The 19375-nt window shown below is 45.0% G+C and overlaps 1 protein-coding gene and 5 non-coding genes across 8 annotated transcripts; all 6 read left to right on the forward strand.

The window, feature by feature from the left end:
• Positions 1 to 84: 84 nt before the first annotated feature.
• skic3 (SKI3 subunit of superkiller complex) lies at positions 85 to 14126 on the forward strand. Of its 3 annotated transcripts, none has more exons than XM_052067368.1 (41): positions 85 to 130; positions 401 to 501; positions 798 to 941; positions 1016 to 1107; positions 1214 to 1289; positions 1477 to 1623; positions 1688 to 1786; positions 2038 to 2146; positions 2675 to 2815; positions 3032 to 3130; positions 3215 to 3339; positions 3644 to 3730; positions 3812 to 3915; positions 4005 to 4131; positions 4212 to 4391; positions 4495 to 4619; positions 4720 to 4970; positions 5065 to 5167; positions 5356 to 5538; positions 5657 to 5795; positions 5873 to 5951; positions 6482 to 6543; positions 6624 to 6680; positions 6780 to 6848; positions 6994 to 7068; positions 7182 to 7323; positions 7401 to 7494; positions 7888 to 7965; positions 8058 to 8182; positions 8258 to 8381; positions 9051 to 9275; positions 9362 to 9434; positions 9522 to 9575; positions 9739 to 9850; positions 10708 to 10836; positions 11088 to 11212; positions 11763 to 11927; positions 12724 to 12876; positions 13226 to 13356; positions 13639 to 13768; positions 13874 to 14126. In XM_052067368.1, exons 2-41 carry the CDS (start codon positions 412 to 414, stop codon positions 13949 to 13951), a joined length of 4701 nt encoding a protein of 1566 aa, XP_051923328.1. In that variant the 5' UTR covers positions 85 to 130; positions 401 to 411; the 3' UTR covers positions 13952 to 14126. The 3 variants fall into 3 exon arrangements, 2 of the variants coding, with proteins under 2 accessions (XP_051923328.1, XP_051923327.1); XM_052067367.1 differs by having other exon boundaries at positions 93 to 332; XR_007962635.1 differs by lacking the exons at positions 13226 to 13356; positions 13639 to 13768; positions 13874 to 14126 and having other exon boundaries at positions 93 to 332; positions 11763 to 12264; positions 12644 to 12810.
• A 587-nt stretch (positions 14127 to 14713) lies between these two features.
• trnai-aau (transfer RNA isoleucine (anticodon AAU)) lies at positions 14714 to 14787 on the forward strand. The gene has a single exon. It is a non-coding gene; the product is annotated as a tRNA-Ile (tRNA).
• An 87-nt stretch (positions 14788 to 14874) lies between these two features.
• trnai-aau (transfer RNA isoleucine (anticodon AAU)) lies at positions 14875 to 14948 on the forward strand. Its single transcript has one exon. It is a non-coding gene; the product is annotated as a tRNA-Ile (tRNA).
• A 242-nt stretch (positions 14949 to 15190) lies between these two features.
• trnai-aau (transfer RNA isoleucine (anticodon AAU)) lies at positions 15191 to 15264 on the forward strand. Its single transcript has one exon. It is a non-coding gene; the product is annotated as a tRNA-Ile (tRNA).
• Positions 15265 to 15347: 83 nt separating this feature from the next.
• trnai-aau (transfer RNA isoleucine (anticodon AAU)) lies at positions 15348 to 15421 on the forward strand. The gene has a single exon. It is a non-coding gene; the product is annotated as a tRNA-Ile (tRNA).
• Positions 15422 to 15500: 79 nt separating this feature from the next.
• Positions 15501 to 15574, forward strand: trnai-aau (transfer RNA isoleucine (anticodon AAU)). The gene has a single exon. It is a non-coding gene; the product is annotated as a tRNA-Ile (tRNA).
• Positions 15575 to 19375: the final 3801 nt, after the last annotated feature.

Raw genomic sequence — 19375 nt, forward strand, 5'->3', positions numbered from 1 at the left:
ATTTAGATTTTACTCTTCCGTAAATTCCCTTCCATTCAAAACTAGTCGTATTTTATTGCGAAGAGTTAGATTGATGACTTTTTGCACTTCCGGGTGTTTGGCGGAGCCGTGCGAGTGGTCGACGTAAACAGTGGGTGGCTCTAACTTTTTGCACAATTATCATCCGCGTAATAAATGACAACAAACAGTAGCGCTTTAAATTTCTAGGCGTTTGACGCTAACACTCAATTATTAATGGTGAAACATAAAAAGCTAACAGGCACCCAAAATGTTACCTTTATTTTGCTAGTCAACTGTTGAGATACTGACAATTAGCCGAAAGAATCACTAAGGTATTGCAGTTATTCCGTGCTATTCGGTGGCAGCTTCTAGTTCGTATAATAACTTCCTATCAACACAGGTAACCGCACCATGTCGAGCAAAGAAGTGAAAGCCGCCCTGAAGAGCGCCAAAGAGGCTATAAAAAGCAAGGAGTTCAAAGAGGCGTTGAAACATTGCAAGGTGAGTAACAAATTGAAGTTGTCATCATGGTCTTGAATGCAATGCTTGCACAAGAGTTGCAAGAAGGCACGCTCAGGTACCGCATTACTGCTTTCTCACGTCGATTTATTATTTTAATGTCTTTAATAGTGTTTTTCGTTCACATGTTTGCAATATCATACACGTATGACTACTGAATTAGCGCAGGTTACAACCAATGTGCACATTTTGGTTTGGTTGCCGCCGTGTGGCGAGAATCTCCATGTATCAACAGAGATGCTTGCGTGTCTGACTGAACTTTCTTGATGCGGTGACAGACTGTTTTGAAGCTTGAAAAAAACAATTACAATGCCTGGGTGTTCATTGGCCTGGCTGCCAGCGAGCTGGAGCAACCAGATCAGGCACAGACGGCCTACAGGAAGGCTGTGGAGCTGGAGCCAGAGCAACTACTGGCATGGCAGGTAATAAGGGATGTACTGTACTGTACTGTATTGTCAATTCACACACACATGTGCATTTACTTTCTGTTCTGTAGGGCCTGAGCAATTTATATGAGAAGACGGATCAATGGGATTTCAAAATTGAGCTTCCCAATGTTTACCAGAAACTTGTTGAGCTGTATGCAAGGTAAACTACTACCAGATTGTTTGAAAACTACACCATTGTGGGACACTTCTAAATGTTTTTTTTTTTTAATCTGTTGCAAATCGGTCATTGCATCCTCTGTTCCCAGCTCGGACAAAAACAAGTGCTATGAAGTGATTGGAAAGCTGCAAGAAATACATCAGTCTGAGAGAGAATATTCCAAGGTTTGTAGTTTACATTAGTCACCTCTTGCAGGTAAAAGATAAAATCCTGAAATATTTCACTGTATGTTGTGAATCCAGATAATTGATGAGTTCCACTTTTTGAAATGAAACACTGAAATAAATTCAGCTCTCCACGATAGTGTAATTAATTGAGAGACGCATCTCTATGGTTGCACCCCTGTAATAGTTGGCAAAGGTGTGGCTGCAGTTGATTCAACTCAGACAGGACGATGGCGCAGACAAAAAAGCCTTACTGCAGTTATGGCGACAGATGGCTCAGCTCCTGTCCAACTGCCTCACTGACAATGAGCAGGACACCGAAACTCAAAAGCATGTAAGTGTTGCACGGATACATTAAAGAAAATGCTGCAAACTTCATATTTTGTCCTGTGTATCAGTTAAGCACAGCTTTTGAGAAGGCCATGGCTCTTGTTGAGCCGACGCCTGGAGAAGAACACCGAAAGCTCTCTGTTGACTACATCAAATGTCTCTCCAAGGTAAGCCGTCAGCAGAATTACGTAGCTTCGGAAGTCTCTTTTTAACACACTGCCAAAAAAAAAAATCCGCAAAGATTGAATCAAGGCAACCTTCTTGTTTGTTACGTGATTATTAATTTTTTTCTTGTAATTTTCTGAAAATGTTCAAATATGACTGACGCAAATCTGCTATTAGGCTAACAGTTTGTTGTTGCCCGACATCTTGCTTTCTCGGGCAAAATCTCAAAGTCACCTCGATGTCTTTGCCACAGCTCCCTGAAGAGGAGGAGAAAATGAAACAAGCGTGCGAGTCAATGCTGTCTCTCTACCCGGCCCAAAGTTATCCTCTTGAAGTCCTTTGTTCCCACTACCTCCAAAAAGGTTCACCTCGTGTAGATGCTCACTTGCGTAGAGATATTTACAGATAAAATATGATGGGGGGGAAAAAAATGGGTTGCTGTGTTTGTTTGTTTATTGAACATTGTTTATTGAACATAAAACATATACAGTAATAATTTTACAGAAAATAAGGTAGATAAAAAAGTAAAAAGAAATAAATCAGTCTTCATTCAACACAGTTATTATGATCAAGGGAGTAGGATGAAGTAAAAAAACGTATCTAGTCCTACACCGTTATGTGTTTATATCTACTAAATCATTTTTATATCAATCAGAAAAGAAAAAGTAAGAAGAAGTCTCCATTAAGGCTCATACTTTACACTTAACCGTGATATTTTTACAACTTTTGGTTTGTATCGGGATTATATACACCCTCACCCTGGCACTCTTGTGTCAATTTTCTCTTGTATTCATAATGGATATTTCAATACCTTTCTCTATTTATCAACTTAGTTCTGATTTATCATTATATTTCATGTTTAGAATTTATCATGTGTTGTATCAATGCAGGTGTCCAGAGTGAGGAGGCTGTCAATTGCCTTTCACGGCTTCGTAATTTGGTGCCGGATAACGCTTGGTGTGATTTGGGATTTGGCACGAAAGCACTGCAAGAGGGCAGGTATAATGATGCCATTAAGGACCTTGCGCAAGGTTTGTGTACATACAAACTTTGGCCACTTTATAAAACGCTCTTTCTTAAAGGATTGAGCTATTGTATTAAAAAAATCTGTCCATACAGAGGCATGTGTTTAAGTATTTCATTAAAAATAATGACTACTTAGCAGTCGTATAAAACTGCCCTGTCCACCGGGGCATGTGCCTCAAGTCACGCAGTTGTCAAAGTTGACTTCTTTTCTATGTTGTTAGGATTGAAGAAAATGAACTTTCACCCGGCGTGGCACGGTCTGGCCCAGGCTCAGCTTAAAGTGCACAAATATTCAGACTGCTCTAAATCGTGTGCCCAAGGTATTACGCACACAACATGTGTTTATATAGTCGAAGTAACCGCTTGAAAGCGGCTTCATGAAGTGTGTGTTTTTTTTTCAATAGGTTTAACGGTGTGCGTGCCCGGAGACAAGGAACTGAGGATCCGACTGCTAAAGCTTAGGCTTGAAGCTTTGGTCAGGAGTGCAGAGAAGAAGGATGCAGAGCAGGCTCTGGAGACATTTTCCTGGGTAAAACATCACACCCGCCCTTTATTCACCCTCGGTTTGTCATGCGGGTGAAATTGACCCGTCACATTTTTTTCGGGCTAAATAGGCAGCAGGTCGCGTTGACCCGTGAAGGTTTTTGGTGTACCGGATAAACAGAACAGGAGTGTTAACGATCATATTGTGATATGCGTTGCATTCATTGCATCGCAATTTCACAAATGGGATGGCAGAGTATTTTTACACGGGCTGCCATCATAACCTTATGATAAAAAAAGGAGCATGTTTTGATTGTGGAGTTGATATGAGTTGCCTTCCTGTCCTTTAGATCCCTGATGCTGACAAAGACCCATTACTAGTCGCCCTTAAAGGTCGCGCATACCTCAACAAAGGAAAAGTATTTGAGGCCTTAAAGGTCCGTTTGACCGCACACGAATATTATTAACTAACAGGTCAGCGCACAGTCCAAAGGAAGTTACATCTGTATGTTTCACAGGTGTCATCACAGCTGGCGGCCTCGAACCCTCACCTGGCCCAGGTGTCAGCGCTCGAGGGACTGGCCCACGTCGCCGAGGACAAGAAGCAGCTTGCAGAGCAGAGGTAAAAAGCAAGTTAGGTGGACCGGTGGCGCTCCCCCCAACTTGAGTCAATCAATAAATACAAGTTTTTTTTGGTCTTTCTCGCTGCAGTTTCCTCAAGGCATCCGCACAAAGCCCCGACTGCGCCGAGTATTTTTTCTTGCTTGGCCAACTCTACTGGAACATGGGAGAAGAGACCCGTAAGGACAGAAGCAAGGCCCATTCACATTTTCTCAAGGTTGGTAAGAAGTAACTGTTGGATTTCTGAAAAAATACAAATCCTGCTGCCTTTCTAAGCCTTATATGTGTGTATCTCAGGCTGCAAAGTTGGACCCTTATTTCGGTTGCGTGTTCCGCTACCTTGGACATTATTATCGGGAAGTGGCCAACGACTCCGGACGGGCTCGCGGCTGCTATAGGAAGGCCTTTGACTTGGACAACGACGACGCCGAGTCTGGCGCGGCTGCAGTCGATCTCAGCATGGCGAATGAAGATATGGTAATGTGTCTGCACTCGTGTTTTATTTGTGTATCGTTTTGTTTTTGTGTTTCTAATGTCATTATGCCATTCGTAAAAAAAAAAAAAAAAAAAACGACTACAGGACACCGCATTGGCAATACTGCAGTCAGTGATCGAGAAGGCCACTCCAGGCTCTGCCAAATGGGCCTGGATGAGACGCGGCCTTTACTACTTAAAGATTGGACAGCATCATTTGGCTATTGCGGAGTAAGGAATAAAGAAAGTTCATTTTGATCTAAAAAAAAAATAATAATAAATAAATCCAAGGTTTTGTTCTTGTTATTGATTATCTATGATGTGTTTGTAGTCTCCAGGCAGCTCTGAGAGCAGACCCGGAGGATTGGGTGTGCTGGGAGTGTTTAGGTGAAGCCTACTTAAACCGCCAAAGTTTTACAGCAGCTCTGAAGGCCTTCGGAAAGGCGCACATCCTTCAGCCCACCTCCATCTACAGCGTCTACCAGGCGGCCGCCATCAAACAGACCCTAGGCAAGTTCAAAGAGGCCGCCGCGGAGTATTTGCAGATCACTGCGAAGCACGACTACGTCCCTGCCCTTAAAGGTAGAGAACCGTGTGTGTGTGTGTGTGGCACGGCGTGATTGCTTTTTCTCTCACACGCAAAGTTGAATTTGACTTGAATGATTGTTTTATTGAGGGCTTGGTGAGTGTCAGCTCTCGCTGGCAAAAACTTTAATGGAGGACTGCAGAGACGGTGGAGCCATTGACTTGATTGAGCAAGCTCTGCAGAATCTCTTCAAGTAAGTCGCAATTCAAAAGGCGGCGCTTGTTTAGTGCCTCCTATTTTATCAGCAGCCGTATTGCTTAAAAGGTTTCTTCTGACAATGGAAAAGCCAAAAAAAAAAAAAGGGCACTGTACTTAACTGAACCGACAGATTTGGAAGTAGATCTTACTGTGTGTGATCTTTGTCACTGTTGTCCTCCTCAGAGCGGTGAAGCTGCGATCTGATTTGTCCTGCTTGTGGAAGCTGCTGGGAGATGCCTGCTCCGCTGTCAGCACAGTGTCTCCAAAGAGGGCTCGGGTTCGGATGCCGGCGGCGCTGGCTGGTCTGGACCCAAAAGTTCAGGTCCACGTGCTGAACCAGGCTGAGACGCTCAGAGTCGGCGAACGGTATGACAGCTGCCAGTTGCTACGTCCGCCGTCTTTTCATGACTTTCGGATATTCCTGGCGTTGTGCAATGCTTTCATTCGGAATCAAACGTTGAATGTTGTACTTTTGTATCCACAGGTGTTACACTCGTGCATTGAAGCTCATGCCGGAGGTTGCCAGTCTGTGGCATGATCTGGGACTCAATTTTTATCATCAGGCTCGCCTGACCTGTGATGCAGAGGAGGCGCAATCGTTATTACTTGAGAAAGGACAACAAGTACGAAAACAGCAATTTCAAAAAAAAAAAAAAGTAATCCCCCATGTGTTATATAAATGTCATTTTGGCTTTTTCAGTGTTTACGAAAGGCAGTCATGATGGACGGCGGCAACCATAACTATTGGAACGCTTTGGGAGTGATCAACACAAGCAAAGGTGTCGTATATTGACCGCATATAACTTGCCGGGGGCGGCCCTGTAGTCCAGTGGTTAGCACGTCAGCTTCACAGTGCAGAGGTACCGGGTTCGATTCCAGCTCCGGCCTCCCTGTGTGGAGTTTGCATGTTCTCCCCGGGCCTGCGTGGGTTTTCTCCGGGTGCTCCGGTTTCCTCCCACATTCCAAAAACATGCATGGCAGGCTGATTGAACACTCCAAATTGTCCCTAGGTGTGAGTGTGAGTGCGAGTGGTTGTTCGTTTCTGTGTGCCCTGCGATTGGCTGGCAACCGATTCAGGGTGTGCCCCGCCTACTGCCCGAAGACAGCTGGGATAGGCTCCAGCACCCCCGCGACCCTAGTGAGGATCAAGCGGCTCGGAAGATGAATGAATGAATGAATGAATAACTTGCCGGGTCATTTGTGTGGATAAACAAGACATTTATTTGGGAATCCATTTACAAATTGTTTTAAGGAGGGTGTGAGAGGATCTTCATAATATGATCATTTTCATCTTTCCTCATGATACCAGGACTGGAGAATTTGGCCCTGGCTCAGCATTGCTTCATCAAGTCCATTCAAGTTGAACCAAATGTATGTACGTTGGGGCTTTATGGTGATACATGGGCTTTAAATATTTTTCTTAGGAAATGATTTTATTTTATTTTTTACAGAATGTTGTTGCATGGACCAACCTCGGCACCTTGTATCTGAAAAAGGACAACATAGAGGTGTGTGTTTTATGCGACACTGAACATCTCGAGTATTTGGGTTTCATCAATGGTGACTCACACACGTGCTGTACTCTCATTTTTAAATGTCTTGTCTAGCTTGCACATGAGTCCTTCAAGATCGCACAGTCATTGGAGCCGCTGTATGTCAACTGCTGGATTGGACAGGTGGACAATTTTTCTCTTTTTTTGGAGTTACTTTACAATAAAATTGACTTTGATGTTTGTGTGACTGATGAATTTTTTTTTCTTTTAATGGTATTTACACCGATTAATTTTTTTTTGTATGTGACGTATTTTCCAATCCTTCCAGGCCCTGATAGCAGAGAGAGTCGGAAGCTATGACACCATGGATCTATTCAGACACACCACTGAGCTTAGCACACATGTACGCGACTAGCCGCCCTTTTTTTGAATTTTCAACTTATGAATGCATAACCTTGCCGTGTCGCATCTCTCTCTCTCTCTCTCCATTCGATCCGACGACTCACCATCATCCAGACGGAGGGAGTGAAAGGCTACGCCCACTGGGTGTGTTCTACCTTGTTGGATAAGAGTAAGAGAGACTCCGAACTGTATCGTTACAACATAGTCCAGATGAATGCCATCTCCGCAGCCCAGGTGGCACTCAGCAAGTACACCGGTATGCCATCGGAGTACACCCGCGGTTGTTTGCGATTCACAAAGACGATCTGGTGAAATACAAAGTTTGCCTTTCAGAAAGGATCCAGTCTGACGCCGTTGCCTTCATCATGCTGGGCTTTCTGGCTGAACACCTGCAACTGAAGAGACAGGCTGTACAAGCTTATCACAGGTATCAGTGAAGACACCTCAACGAGCACTTTAGACTCACATTCAGTTGGGAAGCTCTCCAAATAACGTCTTTGCACTTTCTGCCTGAAAGAACCTTTGTGTAGTTTCACGACAGGACCACAAGATGGCAGCAAATGAATGAGTGGCATTGTAACGTTGTATCAAATCAGTGGTTCAATTGTGAGTAAACAAAGCAGAAACAAATCCTGGCTGTTTCTCATCAGATTCGCACCAAAATATAAAGTTTCTTGGAAAAAAGAGTGTTGTTTTGAACGTAATACTAACTAATAGTTCAAATAATGGAATAAATCATTTGTCTTGTGTGATTCATGCTCTACAGGGGTACCAATCATATTGTCGATGAAGAATTGTATTTTTACTTCTCTCCCCTCAGAGCCGTTGAGTTACTTCAGTCCACGTCCTTCAGAGAACAACTGTCGTTTGCTCGGAGCAACTATGCTCGTGCTTTGTGGTGAGAAATTCCCTTCAATCCCAGCAAATTGAGTGCTTGACTTAAAAAGTACCTCTGCTCAACATAATCACTTCGACCGTGTCCCCTCTCAGTGCTTGTGGCCGGTGGCGCGAGGCGGTTGATGTTTTCAACTCCACTCCGCTGGAGGAGCTCAGTGATCTGTCGGGCCTGGCTCTGGCCTACTGCAAGGCCGGACTCATACCAGAGGGCATCAGCAGTAAGCGGCAGCCCTGACGCCCTTTTGAGATCTTTTCCCAAGCGACTGTGAAGTGTTTTTATTTGTGCTCTGTAGCATATGAGCGTGCCCTGGCTGCGGCCTCCAGTGAGAAGCAGACGGCGTACGTCTTGACAGCTCTTGCCATGCTGCAGCACCAGCAGGGCAATGTCGACTGTGCCAAGACCCTGCTGTTCAAATGGTAAGTCCACTATTTTAGTGATTGTGCCGTGGCACAGTGGCGTGTTTTGACTCTCAGAGATCATCAAGTCTGTCGAGGGAAATTTCAAATATGACTTACACTAAGTGGCCTGAAAATGATTAGTTATCATTCATTCATCTTCCGAGCCGCTTGATCCTCACTAGGGTCGCGGGGGGTGCTGGAGCCTATCCCAGCTGTCTTCAGGCAGTAGGCGGGGGCACACCCTGAATCGGTTGCCAGCCAATCGCAGGGCACACAAAAACGAACAACCATTCGCACTCACACTCACACCTAGGGACAATTTAGAGTGTTCAATCAGCCTCCCACGCATGTTTTTGGAATGCGGGAGGAAACCGGAGCACCCGGAGAAAACCCACGCAAGCCCGGGGAGAACATGCAAACTCCACACAGGGAGGCCGGAGCTGGAATCGAACCCGGTACCTCTGCACTGTGAAGCCGACGTGCTAACCACTGGACTACCGGGCCGCCTTATGATTATTTATACACTACAAATATTGTACCTTTGTTCATCTGTCTATGCCAGCAGCAACGTGTAGCGCCGGGCAGAAAAAAAAGTGAATGCTTTTACACCGGATGGCATGCGGTACAATTAAACTAAATGAAACTTGGACTCCACAGTGCACTGACTCGACAGTCTGTCCTCCACAGCTCCATGTTGAAGGAACCGGCACCAGAGTCTCTTTTGTGTTTATGTGCCCTTGGATTGGTCCACAATGACACCACGTTAGCCACCGCTGCCCGTGCCGAGCTGCTAAAACAAGGCTCGTCCTGTGCAACTGTTATCGAACAGCGGTGTCTTCTCACCTGCGCCTTACTGGCGTTGCAGGGCAACTACAGCGCAGTGCAAAGAGAGGCCTCCAGAGCCGTACACAGGTGAGCCGGAGGAATACGGATTATTTCTAGAGATGGTGAAACAAGCAGCGCTTGTCAACTTCTCCTCTGCCCTCTGATTCTTTTAGCCATCCGGGGAATTCATCTTTGTGGTCGCTATTGTCCAAACTGGTACCCAAGTACTACCCCAGGAAGGCAAATGTAAGCCTCATGCAAACACCGAAACACACTCGCACTCCTCGCTAATTGATGTTGAAAGGTAATGTCATGTAATGCTGTGTCTTTCAGGGCGGGGCGATGGCCGGACACGTTGCCCGTCTTTCCAGTATGACCCAGGGAAAGGTAGAATAGCCTCTACATTTACGGCGTGTCATCATAAATTGCTTTCATTGTTTTTAGCTCACTCTCTCAGTGTCCCGCGTTGCTGCTGTAGCTAGTGAGAGGTCTCCGCACGACATGGAGGAACCTTGTCAGGTCGCGAACTCAAACATGTTGAACTTTGTAGAGAGCACTGCTGTACAGTGGAGTGAATCAGTTGGCTTGTGGAAGACACTCTGGAGAGGATGCTCACAGGAATGCTCTGAAGACCATGCAGAGAGCTGTGCTGCTCTGTCCTGGTACATTAACGCGCACCTCGCAAGCACACCTTTGGGCAGGGGTGTCCAAACTTTTTGCCAAGGCGGCCAGATTTTATATGGTAAAATGTCGGGGGGCCGACCTTGGCTGACATTCTTTACATTGAACAACAATATTGTTCAGCAAATTTTAGTAAGCCAGTCCTTTTCACATTTCCATTTTTATTTTAATTTCAACAATCTTAAGAATTTCTTTTGGTTCATTTGAAACAGGTATATCACATGCAACTGCTTATTCACTTGACTTTTTCTTAAACACAAGTCTCCTGAGTGCAAATTGATTGATTTGAAACATAAAATGTATCACCATGACTTTTCAATAGTCACAAAACCTTTGACTCGAACAACAGGGAAATAAACAAGCAATACACATATCCACAACTGCAAGGATCATTTGAAATATGACATATCAGTCAATATAAACACGGAGTGATGTCTTGTTAACTCGTGAGTGATGCCCTCTAGTGTCTAAATGCTGTTACTCATTTAGTGAATGCTATTACTCATTTAGCCACTAGAGGGAAGCAGTACTCTATGAAACATCACTCACCAGTCTACGAGACCTCAGTCAATGCAACACGTGTTCCATTGCGCCCAACCTGCGGGCCAGACGGCACTGATTTTATGACAGGGGCCGAGGGCCGGATGAAATTCGACCGCGGGCCGGATTTGGCCCGCGGGCCGGACTTTGGACATGCCTGCCTTTGGGAGATCCCAAAGTCATCGTTGTCCTGTGAAAAACACGCGTCCAATTTTTATTTTTTTTAAGTACTGAGTCACATTTTTTTTTCTTTTTGGTAAATGTGCCAGTATTTGAGCAGCATCGCCTCTACTTACAGATGATCCAGCAGCATGGGCAGGATTAATGGCTGCCTGTCACACAGAAAACACTTCCTGTTATCTTTCGGGCTCAGCTGCACGTCGGCAAGGACTAGAGCAAACGCTCATGTCAGCGGTTTCTGAAAAAGGTACGCGTTTTATCTGTTGGCCGCGGTATGTTACACGGGGGATAAAAAATGCCTTTGATCCCCAGCTGAATTTGTAAGTTTACAAAGAAACAAACTACCGTATCTCCATTTATTTATTTTGTTTAATGATTTGAATAATTGAAAAGAAAGATAATTTAGCAGATGGGGTCATTGTTGTACGGAAAAGATGTCATGGGCAAGATTATAGCGTTGCAAACTCACCAGCAAGGTCTTGTACGAATGTGTCCCAGTGCATAGCTTGGAGGAGATAGAGCGCCCCCTAGCACAAGCTCTGCAAGGATGGGTACTACAACAGGGAGTGAGTGGTCTCATGCTGACCGGACAACTTGAGCAAGCAGAAGCAGTCTGCTCACAGGTGACATTTACTCACTCTTAGTGTCTCCTTTTAATTTTTTTAAATATAATCAACTCTGCTTCAATTATTTAATTCAAATATTTCACACATAAAAGTTAGATGAATAGCAACTGTACCAAAGTTGAACATGAAACACAAACGAATCCCTATTGAATCAATACAACTGAAATGAACTAAGTCAATGATCCTTTGTTTTGTGTACCACTAGAGAGAGCTTGCGTCGCTCTCATAAGATAAGATAAGATATCCTTTATTCGTCCCACACTGGGGAAATTTACAGCCTCCAGCAGCAAGAATGTATGTAGAAAGGAGAAAGAGAAAAAAAACAACAAACATCTTTCAATTAAATACAATATGAACACAAATGGATAAATCGCAGTACTATTTACAATTTTCCTTCACATCATTTTATTATTATTATTATTATGATTGTTATTTTTTATTCATCAGCCTGACAGCAGTCGGTCATGGGACCTGTACCTCAATTACTTTTGTGTACAATGCGAATGGGATGAATCACTTGAGTTTTCTTTGCTGTACTCGGTTCTAGGTGCTAAATGTGTCCCCAGAGGATCCCACAGCGACGTTGTCGCTCAGACAAGTACAGTGTCTACGCCTCCTTGAGTCCGGCGATGGTACTCTCCTATCAGAGTCTGCCTTGGAGCAGCTCAACAGTGCTGTGATGTTGAGCCCCAACAATATTGCGGCGTGGCATGTGAGGATGATCTAGCGCAGTCATTTTAAGCACCACCGGTCCACCTGGCAATTGTGTTTTGCTTCACTGTTCACATTCATAGAGTAGAACAATTCGAGAGAAATAAGTCAACCAAAGAAAATGACATGATTTTTGCTTGACTTGTTTGATATTGTGAGAGTCTGGGCAGACTTTAGTCATGCAAAGATGACTGATTATTTTAGGACCTCCATATTTGCACCCAATGAACAAATATGCATTCTGCAAGCCTCTCGTGATACGAGCAAGTCGCAGTTTCAAGGACCTGCCAGAAAATACAGTATAAACTCTATTTGATATATTGGATTTGAATTTGGCGGTCCGGTAGTCCAGTGGTTAGCACGTCGGCTTCACAGTGCAGAGGTACCGGGTTCGATTCCAGCTCCGGCCTCCCTGTGTGGAGTTTGCATGTTCTCCCCGGGCCTGCGTGGGTTTTCTCCGGGTGCTTCAGTTTCCTCCCACATTCCAAAAACATGCGTGGCAGGCTGATTGAACACTGTAAATTGTCCCTAGGTGTGAGTGTGAGCGTGGATGGTTGTTCGTCTCTGTGTGCCCTGCGATTGGCTGGCAACCGATTCAGGGTGTCCCCCGCCTACTGCCCGGAGACAGCTGGGATAGGCTCCAGCACCCCCCGCGACCCTAGTGAGGATCAAGCGGCTCGGAAGATGAATGAATGAATGAAGGATTTAAATTTTAAGATCTACATCATGAGCAATGTAAACTCATATAAATGTGATGATTCTAATGACTTCATCTCCTCTAACAATCACCTACCTAGTGGTTAGCCGCAGTGTACATCAGCCAGGGTCTGCTCGTGCAGGCAGTGATGGCTCTCAGACAGAGTTTGCAGATCGCCTCCCAACTCGGCCAGCACAGCAGTCAAGTCGGCAGCCTGCTGCGGCTCGGCCTTCTGGCCCTGAGGCCCAGTATGGTGAGTGCTTGTTTGTTTTTATAACCCAGGCATTGGACAACATGAAGCAGAAGAGATGAAAGACCACCCCGGTTGTCGCATCAGACAAGGTCAAATGGAAAGTCCCAACAAGATGAGAAGCTTTGTGATTGTGATTCAAATTGAGAGGAGAGTAAATCTCTTATAGGCATACGGCAGATTAAGATTTTCCGGGCAAGAGCAGATTAAAAAAAAACAACAACAGTCTAAACAATGTGAGAAGGTGGTGACATTAGTGTAATAAAAAAGGAACATTTCACCTCAATGATCAGTGTCATGATTTTCCGTGTCCATCGTCACCTTTGTGCGTACTTGTTTTGACTTTTTTCAGGCAGGTGTCCCTGGAAATGACTGGAAGGATCTGGTCCGACAAGCTACGACAGAAGCCTTGAAGCTGGGCTCTTCACCTGTGGCTCTCCTCTTCCAGGCCTTGCTCCAATTTGTTACCAAGATGGCTGCCAGGTAGGCATCATGCTCATTTTTTTCCCCTGAAAAAAAAGAGCCTTGGGGCTCAGGAAGTTCTCTTAACCCGTCGAGTGACTACATAGAGAGAGGCTCCGTGGAACTGTAATAGCGTAAGAGCTAATGTGGTCAAGTATCAAACACCCCTCTGTCTCCCCTCGCAATTCCCAAGAGGCCCTTCACGATTTATCGATTTGATCTGTAGCACTCTCCCATAAGCATAAGTACTGAACGGCAGCATTGATTACCTCAGCTTCGAGTCTCCTTTTGTCACGTTTGCAGGGAAACCAGGCGACTGTTGGAAAAGCTGGTCTACAGCCCCTCTCAAGAATTCTCTGCAACTGTGCCGCAAGTGGCCAGCTGGTACCTGCTGAGGCACCTGCATTTCAAAAATGACGACGAACTCATTCATGTAAAGCAACAATCATTGTTTTCACGCGCTTGTCTGATGACATTTCTGACACATTTCGCCGCTTTCTGCAGATGACTTTTAAAATGCATTTTCATCTTCACGCAGGTACTTTTGGAGCATGCTAAATTGAACGGGGATCAACGATTGCTGGACTTTCATTCACAGCTTGTTTCTTTGTCTTGAAAGTTGCTCCAGTGCACCGTTAAAAAAAAAAACAACAACAAAACAGAACTTTGTATCATGATCGAAGGTCCCATTCAGCATCATAGGATTTCAGACTTAAAGCAACTCAGTGTCATAATCAATATTGTAGTTTACTGGTGTCCACATCCATGCCAAATAAAGAAAGTCAACGTTTTGTTTGTATTGATCACACCTTATAAATGAAAACCACTTCTGGGGGGGAGAAACCCACACACGCACCGATACTTTAAAAACGCTACGAATCAAATGTATTGGTAGCATTTTCCTGACATCCATGCGTAGTGCTGCTCGCTTTGTAAAGGTGTTTTGTTCAGCTTGTAACTAATTGCAGGTACCCTTGTTTTATTCCCATAAATTAGCCATTGATTGTGCTATTGAGGCCAGGAAAGAAAGTGCTGTTTTCCCTGACTGAGCGCTCGCTGGATAGGTAAGTCAGTCCAGGCCTTAAAAGGCACAACACTCCTGTGCACTCCACTGTGCATATACATGCCTGATATTTGAATTACACGTCATAAAACCAGTTATGGAGTAATAGCATTTGCATTCATTTCAAAGGGGTTGTTGATTGCTCTGGAGTCAAGCACATCAGTAAACCTTTGGCTTTGGTCAAGCACGGACTTGTACGCAGCTGAGAGGTCGTTGGTCTTAAACTTGTCTGCGTTCGACATGAGCGACAGCTAGGTTTTTATTTTGGTTTTGATAGGGTATTTCTTTTAAGTATTGAAGATCTCTGTTTACCACGGCCGGTTAGCTCAGTTGGTTAGAGCGTGGTGCTAATAACGCCAAGGTCGCGGGTTCGATCCCCGTACGGGCCATCTAGCTTTTGAAACCCATGACGACTTAATTCACTACCACAATGTATCACCGACCTCGATACTTTTGGCCATTTCTAGTTTGTAAACGGCCGGTTAGCTCAGTTGGTTAGAGCGTGGTGCTAATAACGCCAAGGTCGCGGGTTCGATCCCCGTACGGGCCACTTATCTGTTTTGACCAACGAACAATCAATGTTCAATGATTTGGATGTTGACACCGCAATGTATCCCCGACCTCAATTCGCTTCTAGCCAACGTATTCAAGATCGCGTGGCCGGTAAATTCAATTGGCTCGAATCCTCAAAACACTAAAGTACCCGGTTCGACGCCCATACAGTCAATTTTCTAAATCCACCTCCATACTTTTAACTAGAGATTCGCTACATTCAGAGTATGAGTCTTGTGTGGCCGGTTAGCTCAGTTGGTTAGAGCGTGGTGCTAATAACGCCAAGGTCGCGGGTTCGATCCCCGTACGGGCCATCGTTGTTTTGAAAACGACGAACCCTATGCCGCAGTGTATAGCAAGCCTTAGATTAAATTTAGCAACTCCGTCCGCACCGTACGGCCGGTTAGCTCAGTTGGTTAGAGCGTGGTGCTAATAACGCCAAGGTCGCGGGTTCGATCCCCGTACGGGCCAGTGCTTTTATCGAACCAAATTACATACAATGATCCGTCGACTTTTTTTCTAGTTTGGGGAAATTTTGGAAGTTCAACCGGGCCGGTTAGCTCAGTTGGTTAGAGCGTGGTGCTAATAACGCCAAGGTCGCGGGTTCGATCCCCGTACGGGCCAGCTCTTTATGGGAATCAATGAACATTTCACGATGTGCAGGCTGTTTAAGTTTCGTTCTGGCCAAATTAGGACTGACCGGCGAGTAGTCTGTCGCTGAATTCTCGTTGCACAAGCAACTTCTCAGTTCACCGCATGTCCTCCTTATACGGCACACCGAAAGTCAACAAAGTAGCTGTTTTGCTGAGATGACAAGAACATTGTACCAGAAATGTGTTCGATTGCTGGAATGCCCGAGTTGATTTTATCCCGGAACGTTTTGCACCACACAAATCACTCCCGACGATCAGTATATTTACATTAATTACATCCTAATGCACGCCCACTGTGCGAGCGACGGGTTTGTTGACGATCAGCTACGCTGTCTCTTGTTTATTCGACATTTTAATTTAGTTTCCGCGGGGCACTTCCTTGTTCTGCTGAGTGCGGTTCAACAGATTAATTGTATCACCTGCCATCTAGTGCAAAAGCATTTTGTTGTAATCTGTTACACAGGCTGAAGAACAAAGATAACATATGTAGTTTAAATAATTTCCCGAGAGACGAACAGAAATTGTCTTCCTGCTGCACACCTGAGGAAAGGAACCTGTCACGATTTGCACACGAACATGCGGCTGGGAAGCACTGGGCGAGAGGCGGCTGCAAGTACGTAAGTTGAACCATCTTGTGGACACAAAGAGATCTGCTTATTGATCAATATTGTTATTATAAAAAATTGTGACTAATATTGGAGCGTGTAAACATTAGGGGGGGGGGGTGGTAAACTACACTCATTCATTCATTCATTCATTCATCTTCCGAACCGCTTGATCCTCACTAGGGTCGCGGGGGTGCTGGAGCCTATCCCAGCTGTCTCCGGGCAGTAGGCGGGGGACACCCTGAATCGGTTGCCAGCCAATCGCAGGGCACACAGAAACGAACAACCATTCGCACTCACACTCACACCTAGGGACAATTTAGAGTGTTCAATCAGCCTGCCACGCATGTTTTTGGAATGTGGGTGGAAACCGGAGCACCCGGAGAAAACCCACGCAGGCCCGGGGAGAACATGCAAACTCCACACAGGGAGGCCGGAGCTGGAATCGAACCCGGTACCTCTGCACTGTGAAGCCAACGTGCTAACCACTGGCCCTATGTGTCATAGGTAAATGGATCTCATGATATTGCTCTGCCCACACCATTTTATGGAGCTATATAGTATGTCTCTGCAGACAATATTAAACCAGCCTTGCAAAGTTTTTTTTTTAAATAACTGGTGGTGCAATGAGATGTAAAACTCCTGCGTTCATTGCTAAGCAAATAATGTCCATCCCCCCCCCCCCCCCCACCAGACAATGGCAGACGCACACTTCGAGTAAATGAGGAGAGCATCAGCTCTCCTCATTTCATCTCCATTCATTGTACATTTAAAAACAGAGTGATGGATGGGTGCTAAGTAGCGCTGCGAGCTCCGAGTCCGTGCAGTAACTTGTAGAGCAATTTAGCAGTGGAGCCTTTTGTTTCCTTTTTTTTCATATGAGCTGCAGACAGGAAGTAGGGAGCTGGGGGGGGGGGGGTGGATGGCGGGCCTCATGGGAAATATGATGGCCCTGGTGAAACATATCACAGTGCTCATGTGTCTATTTTCGCCTATTTTTTTTTCCTCCCCCGTGACAACGTGCGTTCAGGTTTATTTTCTGGTGACAGCCTGTCACCATCACTTGTCAGCCACCTTTTGAGGTGGTTGTGTTTAACCAGCTGCGCCTCCTAATAAAGCCTCCTCTCCATTTGTTTTGTCCAAATTTGCGGCTTTGCCGGGCTCCAAATCACTTTACGCCATCCTCTGCACGTCTGACGGCTCATTTCGGTTCTACCTTGAGCTAAGCAAAACATGTTATCTGCTCCAGCAGTCAGCAACTTGTGTTTGCTTCACACCGTTTCACAGTTTCTCCTCGGCTGAGTCACACAGCTACGCCGAGTGTGATGAACGCTGCGCCTTCCCAGCGTCACACGCGGAAATATGAGATCCTCGCGTGTGTCGGTTGGAAAGACGAGGCATGAGAACGCGGACAACGATGCGGTCAACGTTCGACGCTTACTATTTAGTGCGCTACTAATAAATCGAGGCGGCAAATTAGCGCACTCGTGTGCCGTAGCTAACGCTTGTCTTCCGAGGTGTTTTTCTTTGGTCATGCTTTGTTGCTTTCAGGTCTTCTCCATTTTGCTATTTGAAATACAATTTGAGTTTTGTATTTTTTTTTTATGTTGGGCAGCTACGTTTGACCTTTTAACGCTTTGCTTTGTCTGCTGAGACGAGCCGTTTGAGCAACCCTCCCTACCGAGGGTCATTGCGACGTCTGCTAATACCCCGGATGGGCTTTTTCAATCATCTTTATGGTCCATGCTTCCATCACCGTATTTTGCCGAGCAACACAGTGAGGTGTTAGACACCACGACACAGCGGATTGGAAGACGCCAGACAGCTTGCTGAATACACACGCAAATGTCTAGACGTGCCCCGATGAATGAAACTTTAAACATGATACGATTTTTTCAATTCTCTCAATGGCGGCGTGTTGTGATCTGTCTCGAGGAGAGGCGGCGCGATGTGAATTTGAGCTGATGAAGCAGCCTCTCTAATTCAAATGATCCCGGCGTTGTGCTTTCAACGCAAGCGGAATTACTGTAATTAGCAGTGAGGGACTTCAATTCTGTTTCAATGCGCGACGACGGCCTTTCATTTACATTCATTGGCTATTTAATGTGCACCTGCTTTCCATGGCTATCATGTGAAAAACAAAAATGGCGCCGTCCTCGGAATAATTTCGTAGGCTTGCATCTCATGAAACCCATTTGTCCTTTTGGCCAAACCCGAATAGAATTCAATTCAATTCCAAGGCACAATGTTGTGGCAGTGAACTTGCAAATGACAAATGTACAAATGATGACCCAACGAACCATCGATGACTGCGCAGGTCTTCCGGACAATACAAGGTATCGACTTCCTGAAAGCACTTTTCTGACTCTTGGAGTCCCGGCATCCTTCACTTCGGCCCTCCGGAGGTTGTTTGTGATGCCACCAACAAGTCGGGAGTCTCGTTCTACCCGTTTGACGACTGTTATTTAATAATAATAATAATAATAATAATAATACATTTTATTTGTGGGCGCCTTTCTAGAAACTCAAGGACACCGTACAACAAGCAGTTAAAATCACGAGTACAATGTTAAAAACAACATCAAATAAGATAAGAAAAAATAAAAAAATAAATAAGTAAATAAATAACTAAATAATGGCTTTATGGTCTGAGTGAATAGGCTTGTCTAAACAGATGTGTTTTGAGGCTGGATTTGAAATGTGTTTAAGATAAGATAAGAAAAGATAAGAAAATCTTTATTAGTCTCACAATGGAGAAATTCCAGCAAAAGTTATGAAAGGAAGAATTAGAACAACAAAATATAGGAGCTGCTGGAAAGGCAGCCACTCACGCGGCGCCATTTTGAAGTCAAAATAACAAAAATAACACAACACAACACAGTCGTGCAATCTTCACTACTTTTCTGAATACACTTTGTTCTCTGAAGCAGTTATAGATGAAAGAATCAAAGTGTTCTTTCACCAGTGGATCAGAGACGTCGTGCTCGAAATGTGCCCACGTCTGCTATAAGCTAAGTTTTGAAAGCAAACACGAAGCTGTAGCGTCCATTGACGAAAAAGAGATTGGCTCACATCTCCTCACATTTAGTACCCCGGTGGCTTCTTTCTTCTTTGGAGCAGTCCAAAAAGAGCTCGTATGGGCTTCAGTATACAACCGATGGTTGTGT

Source organism: Hippocampus zosterae, chromosome 6, assembly GCF_025434085.1.
Source record: "Hippocampus zosterae strain Florida chromosome 6, ASM2543408v3, whole genome shotgun sequence".
NCBI classification, from domain to species: domain Eukaryota; kingdom Metazoa; phylum Chordata; class Actinopteri; order Syngnathiformes; family Syngnathidae; genus Hippocampus; species Hippocampus zosterae.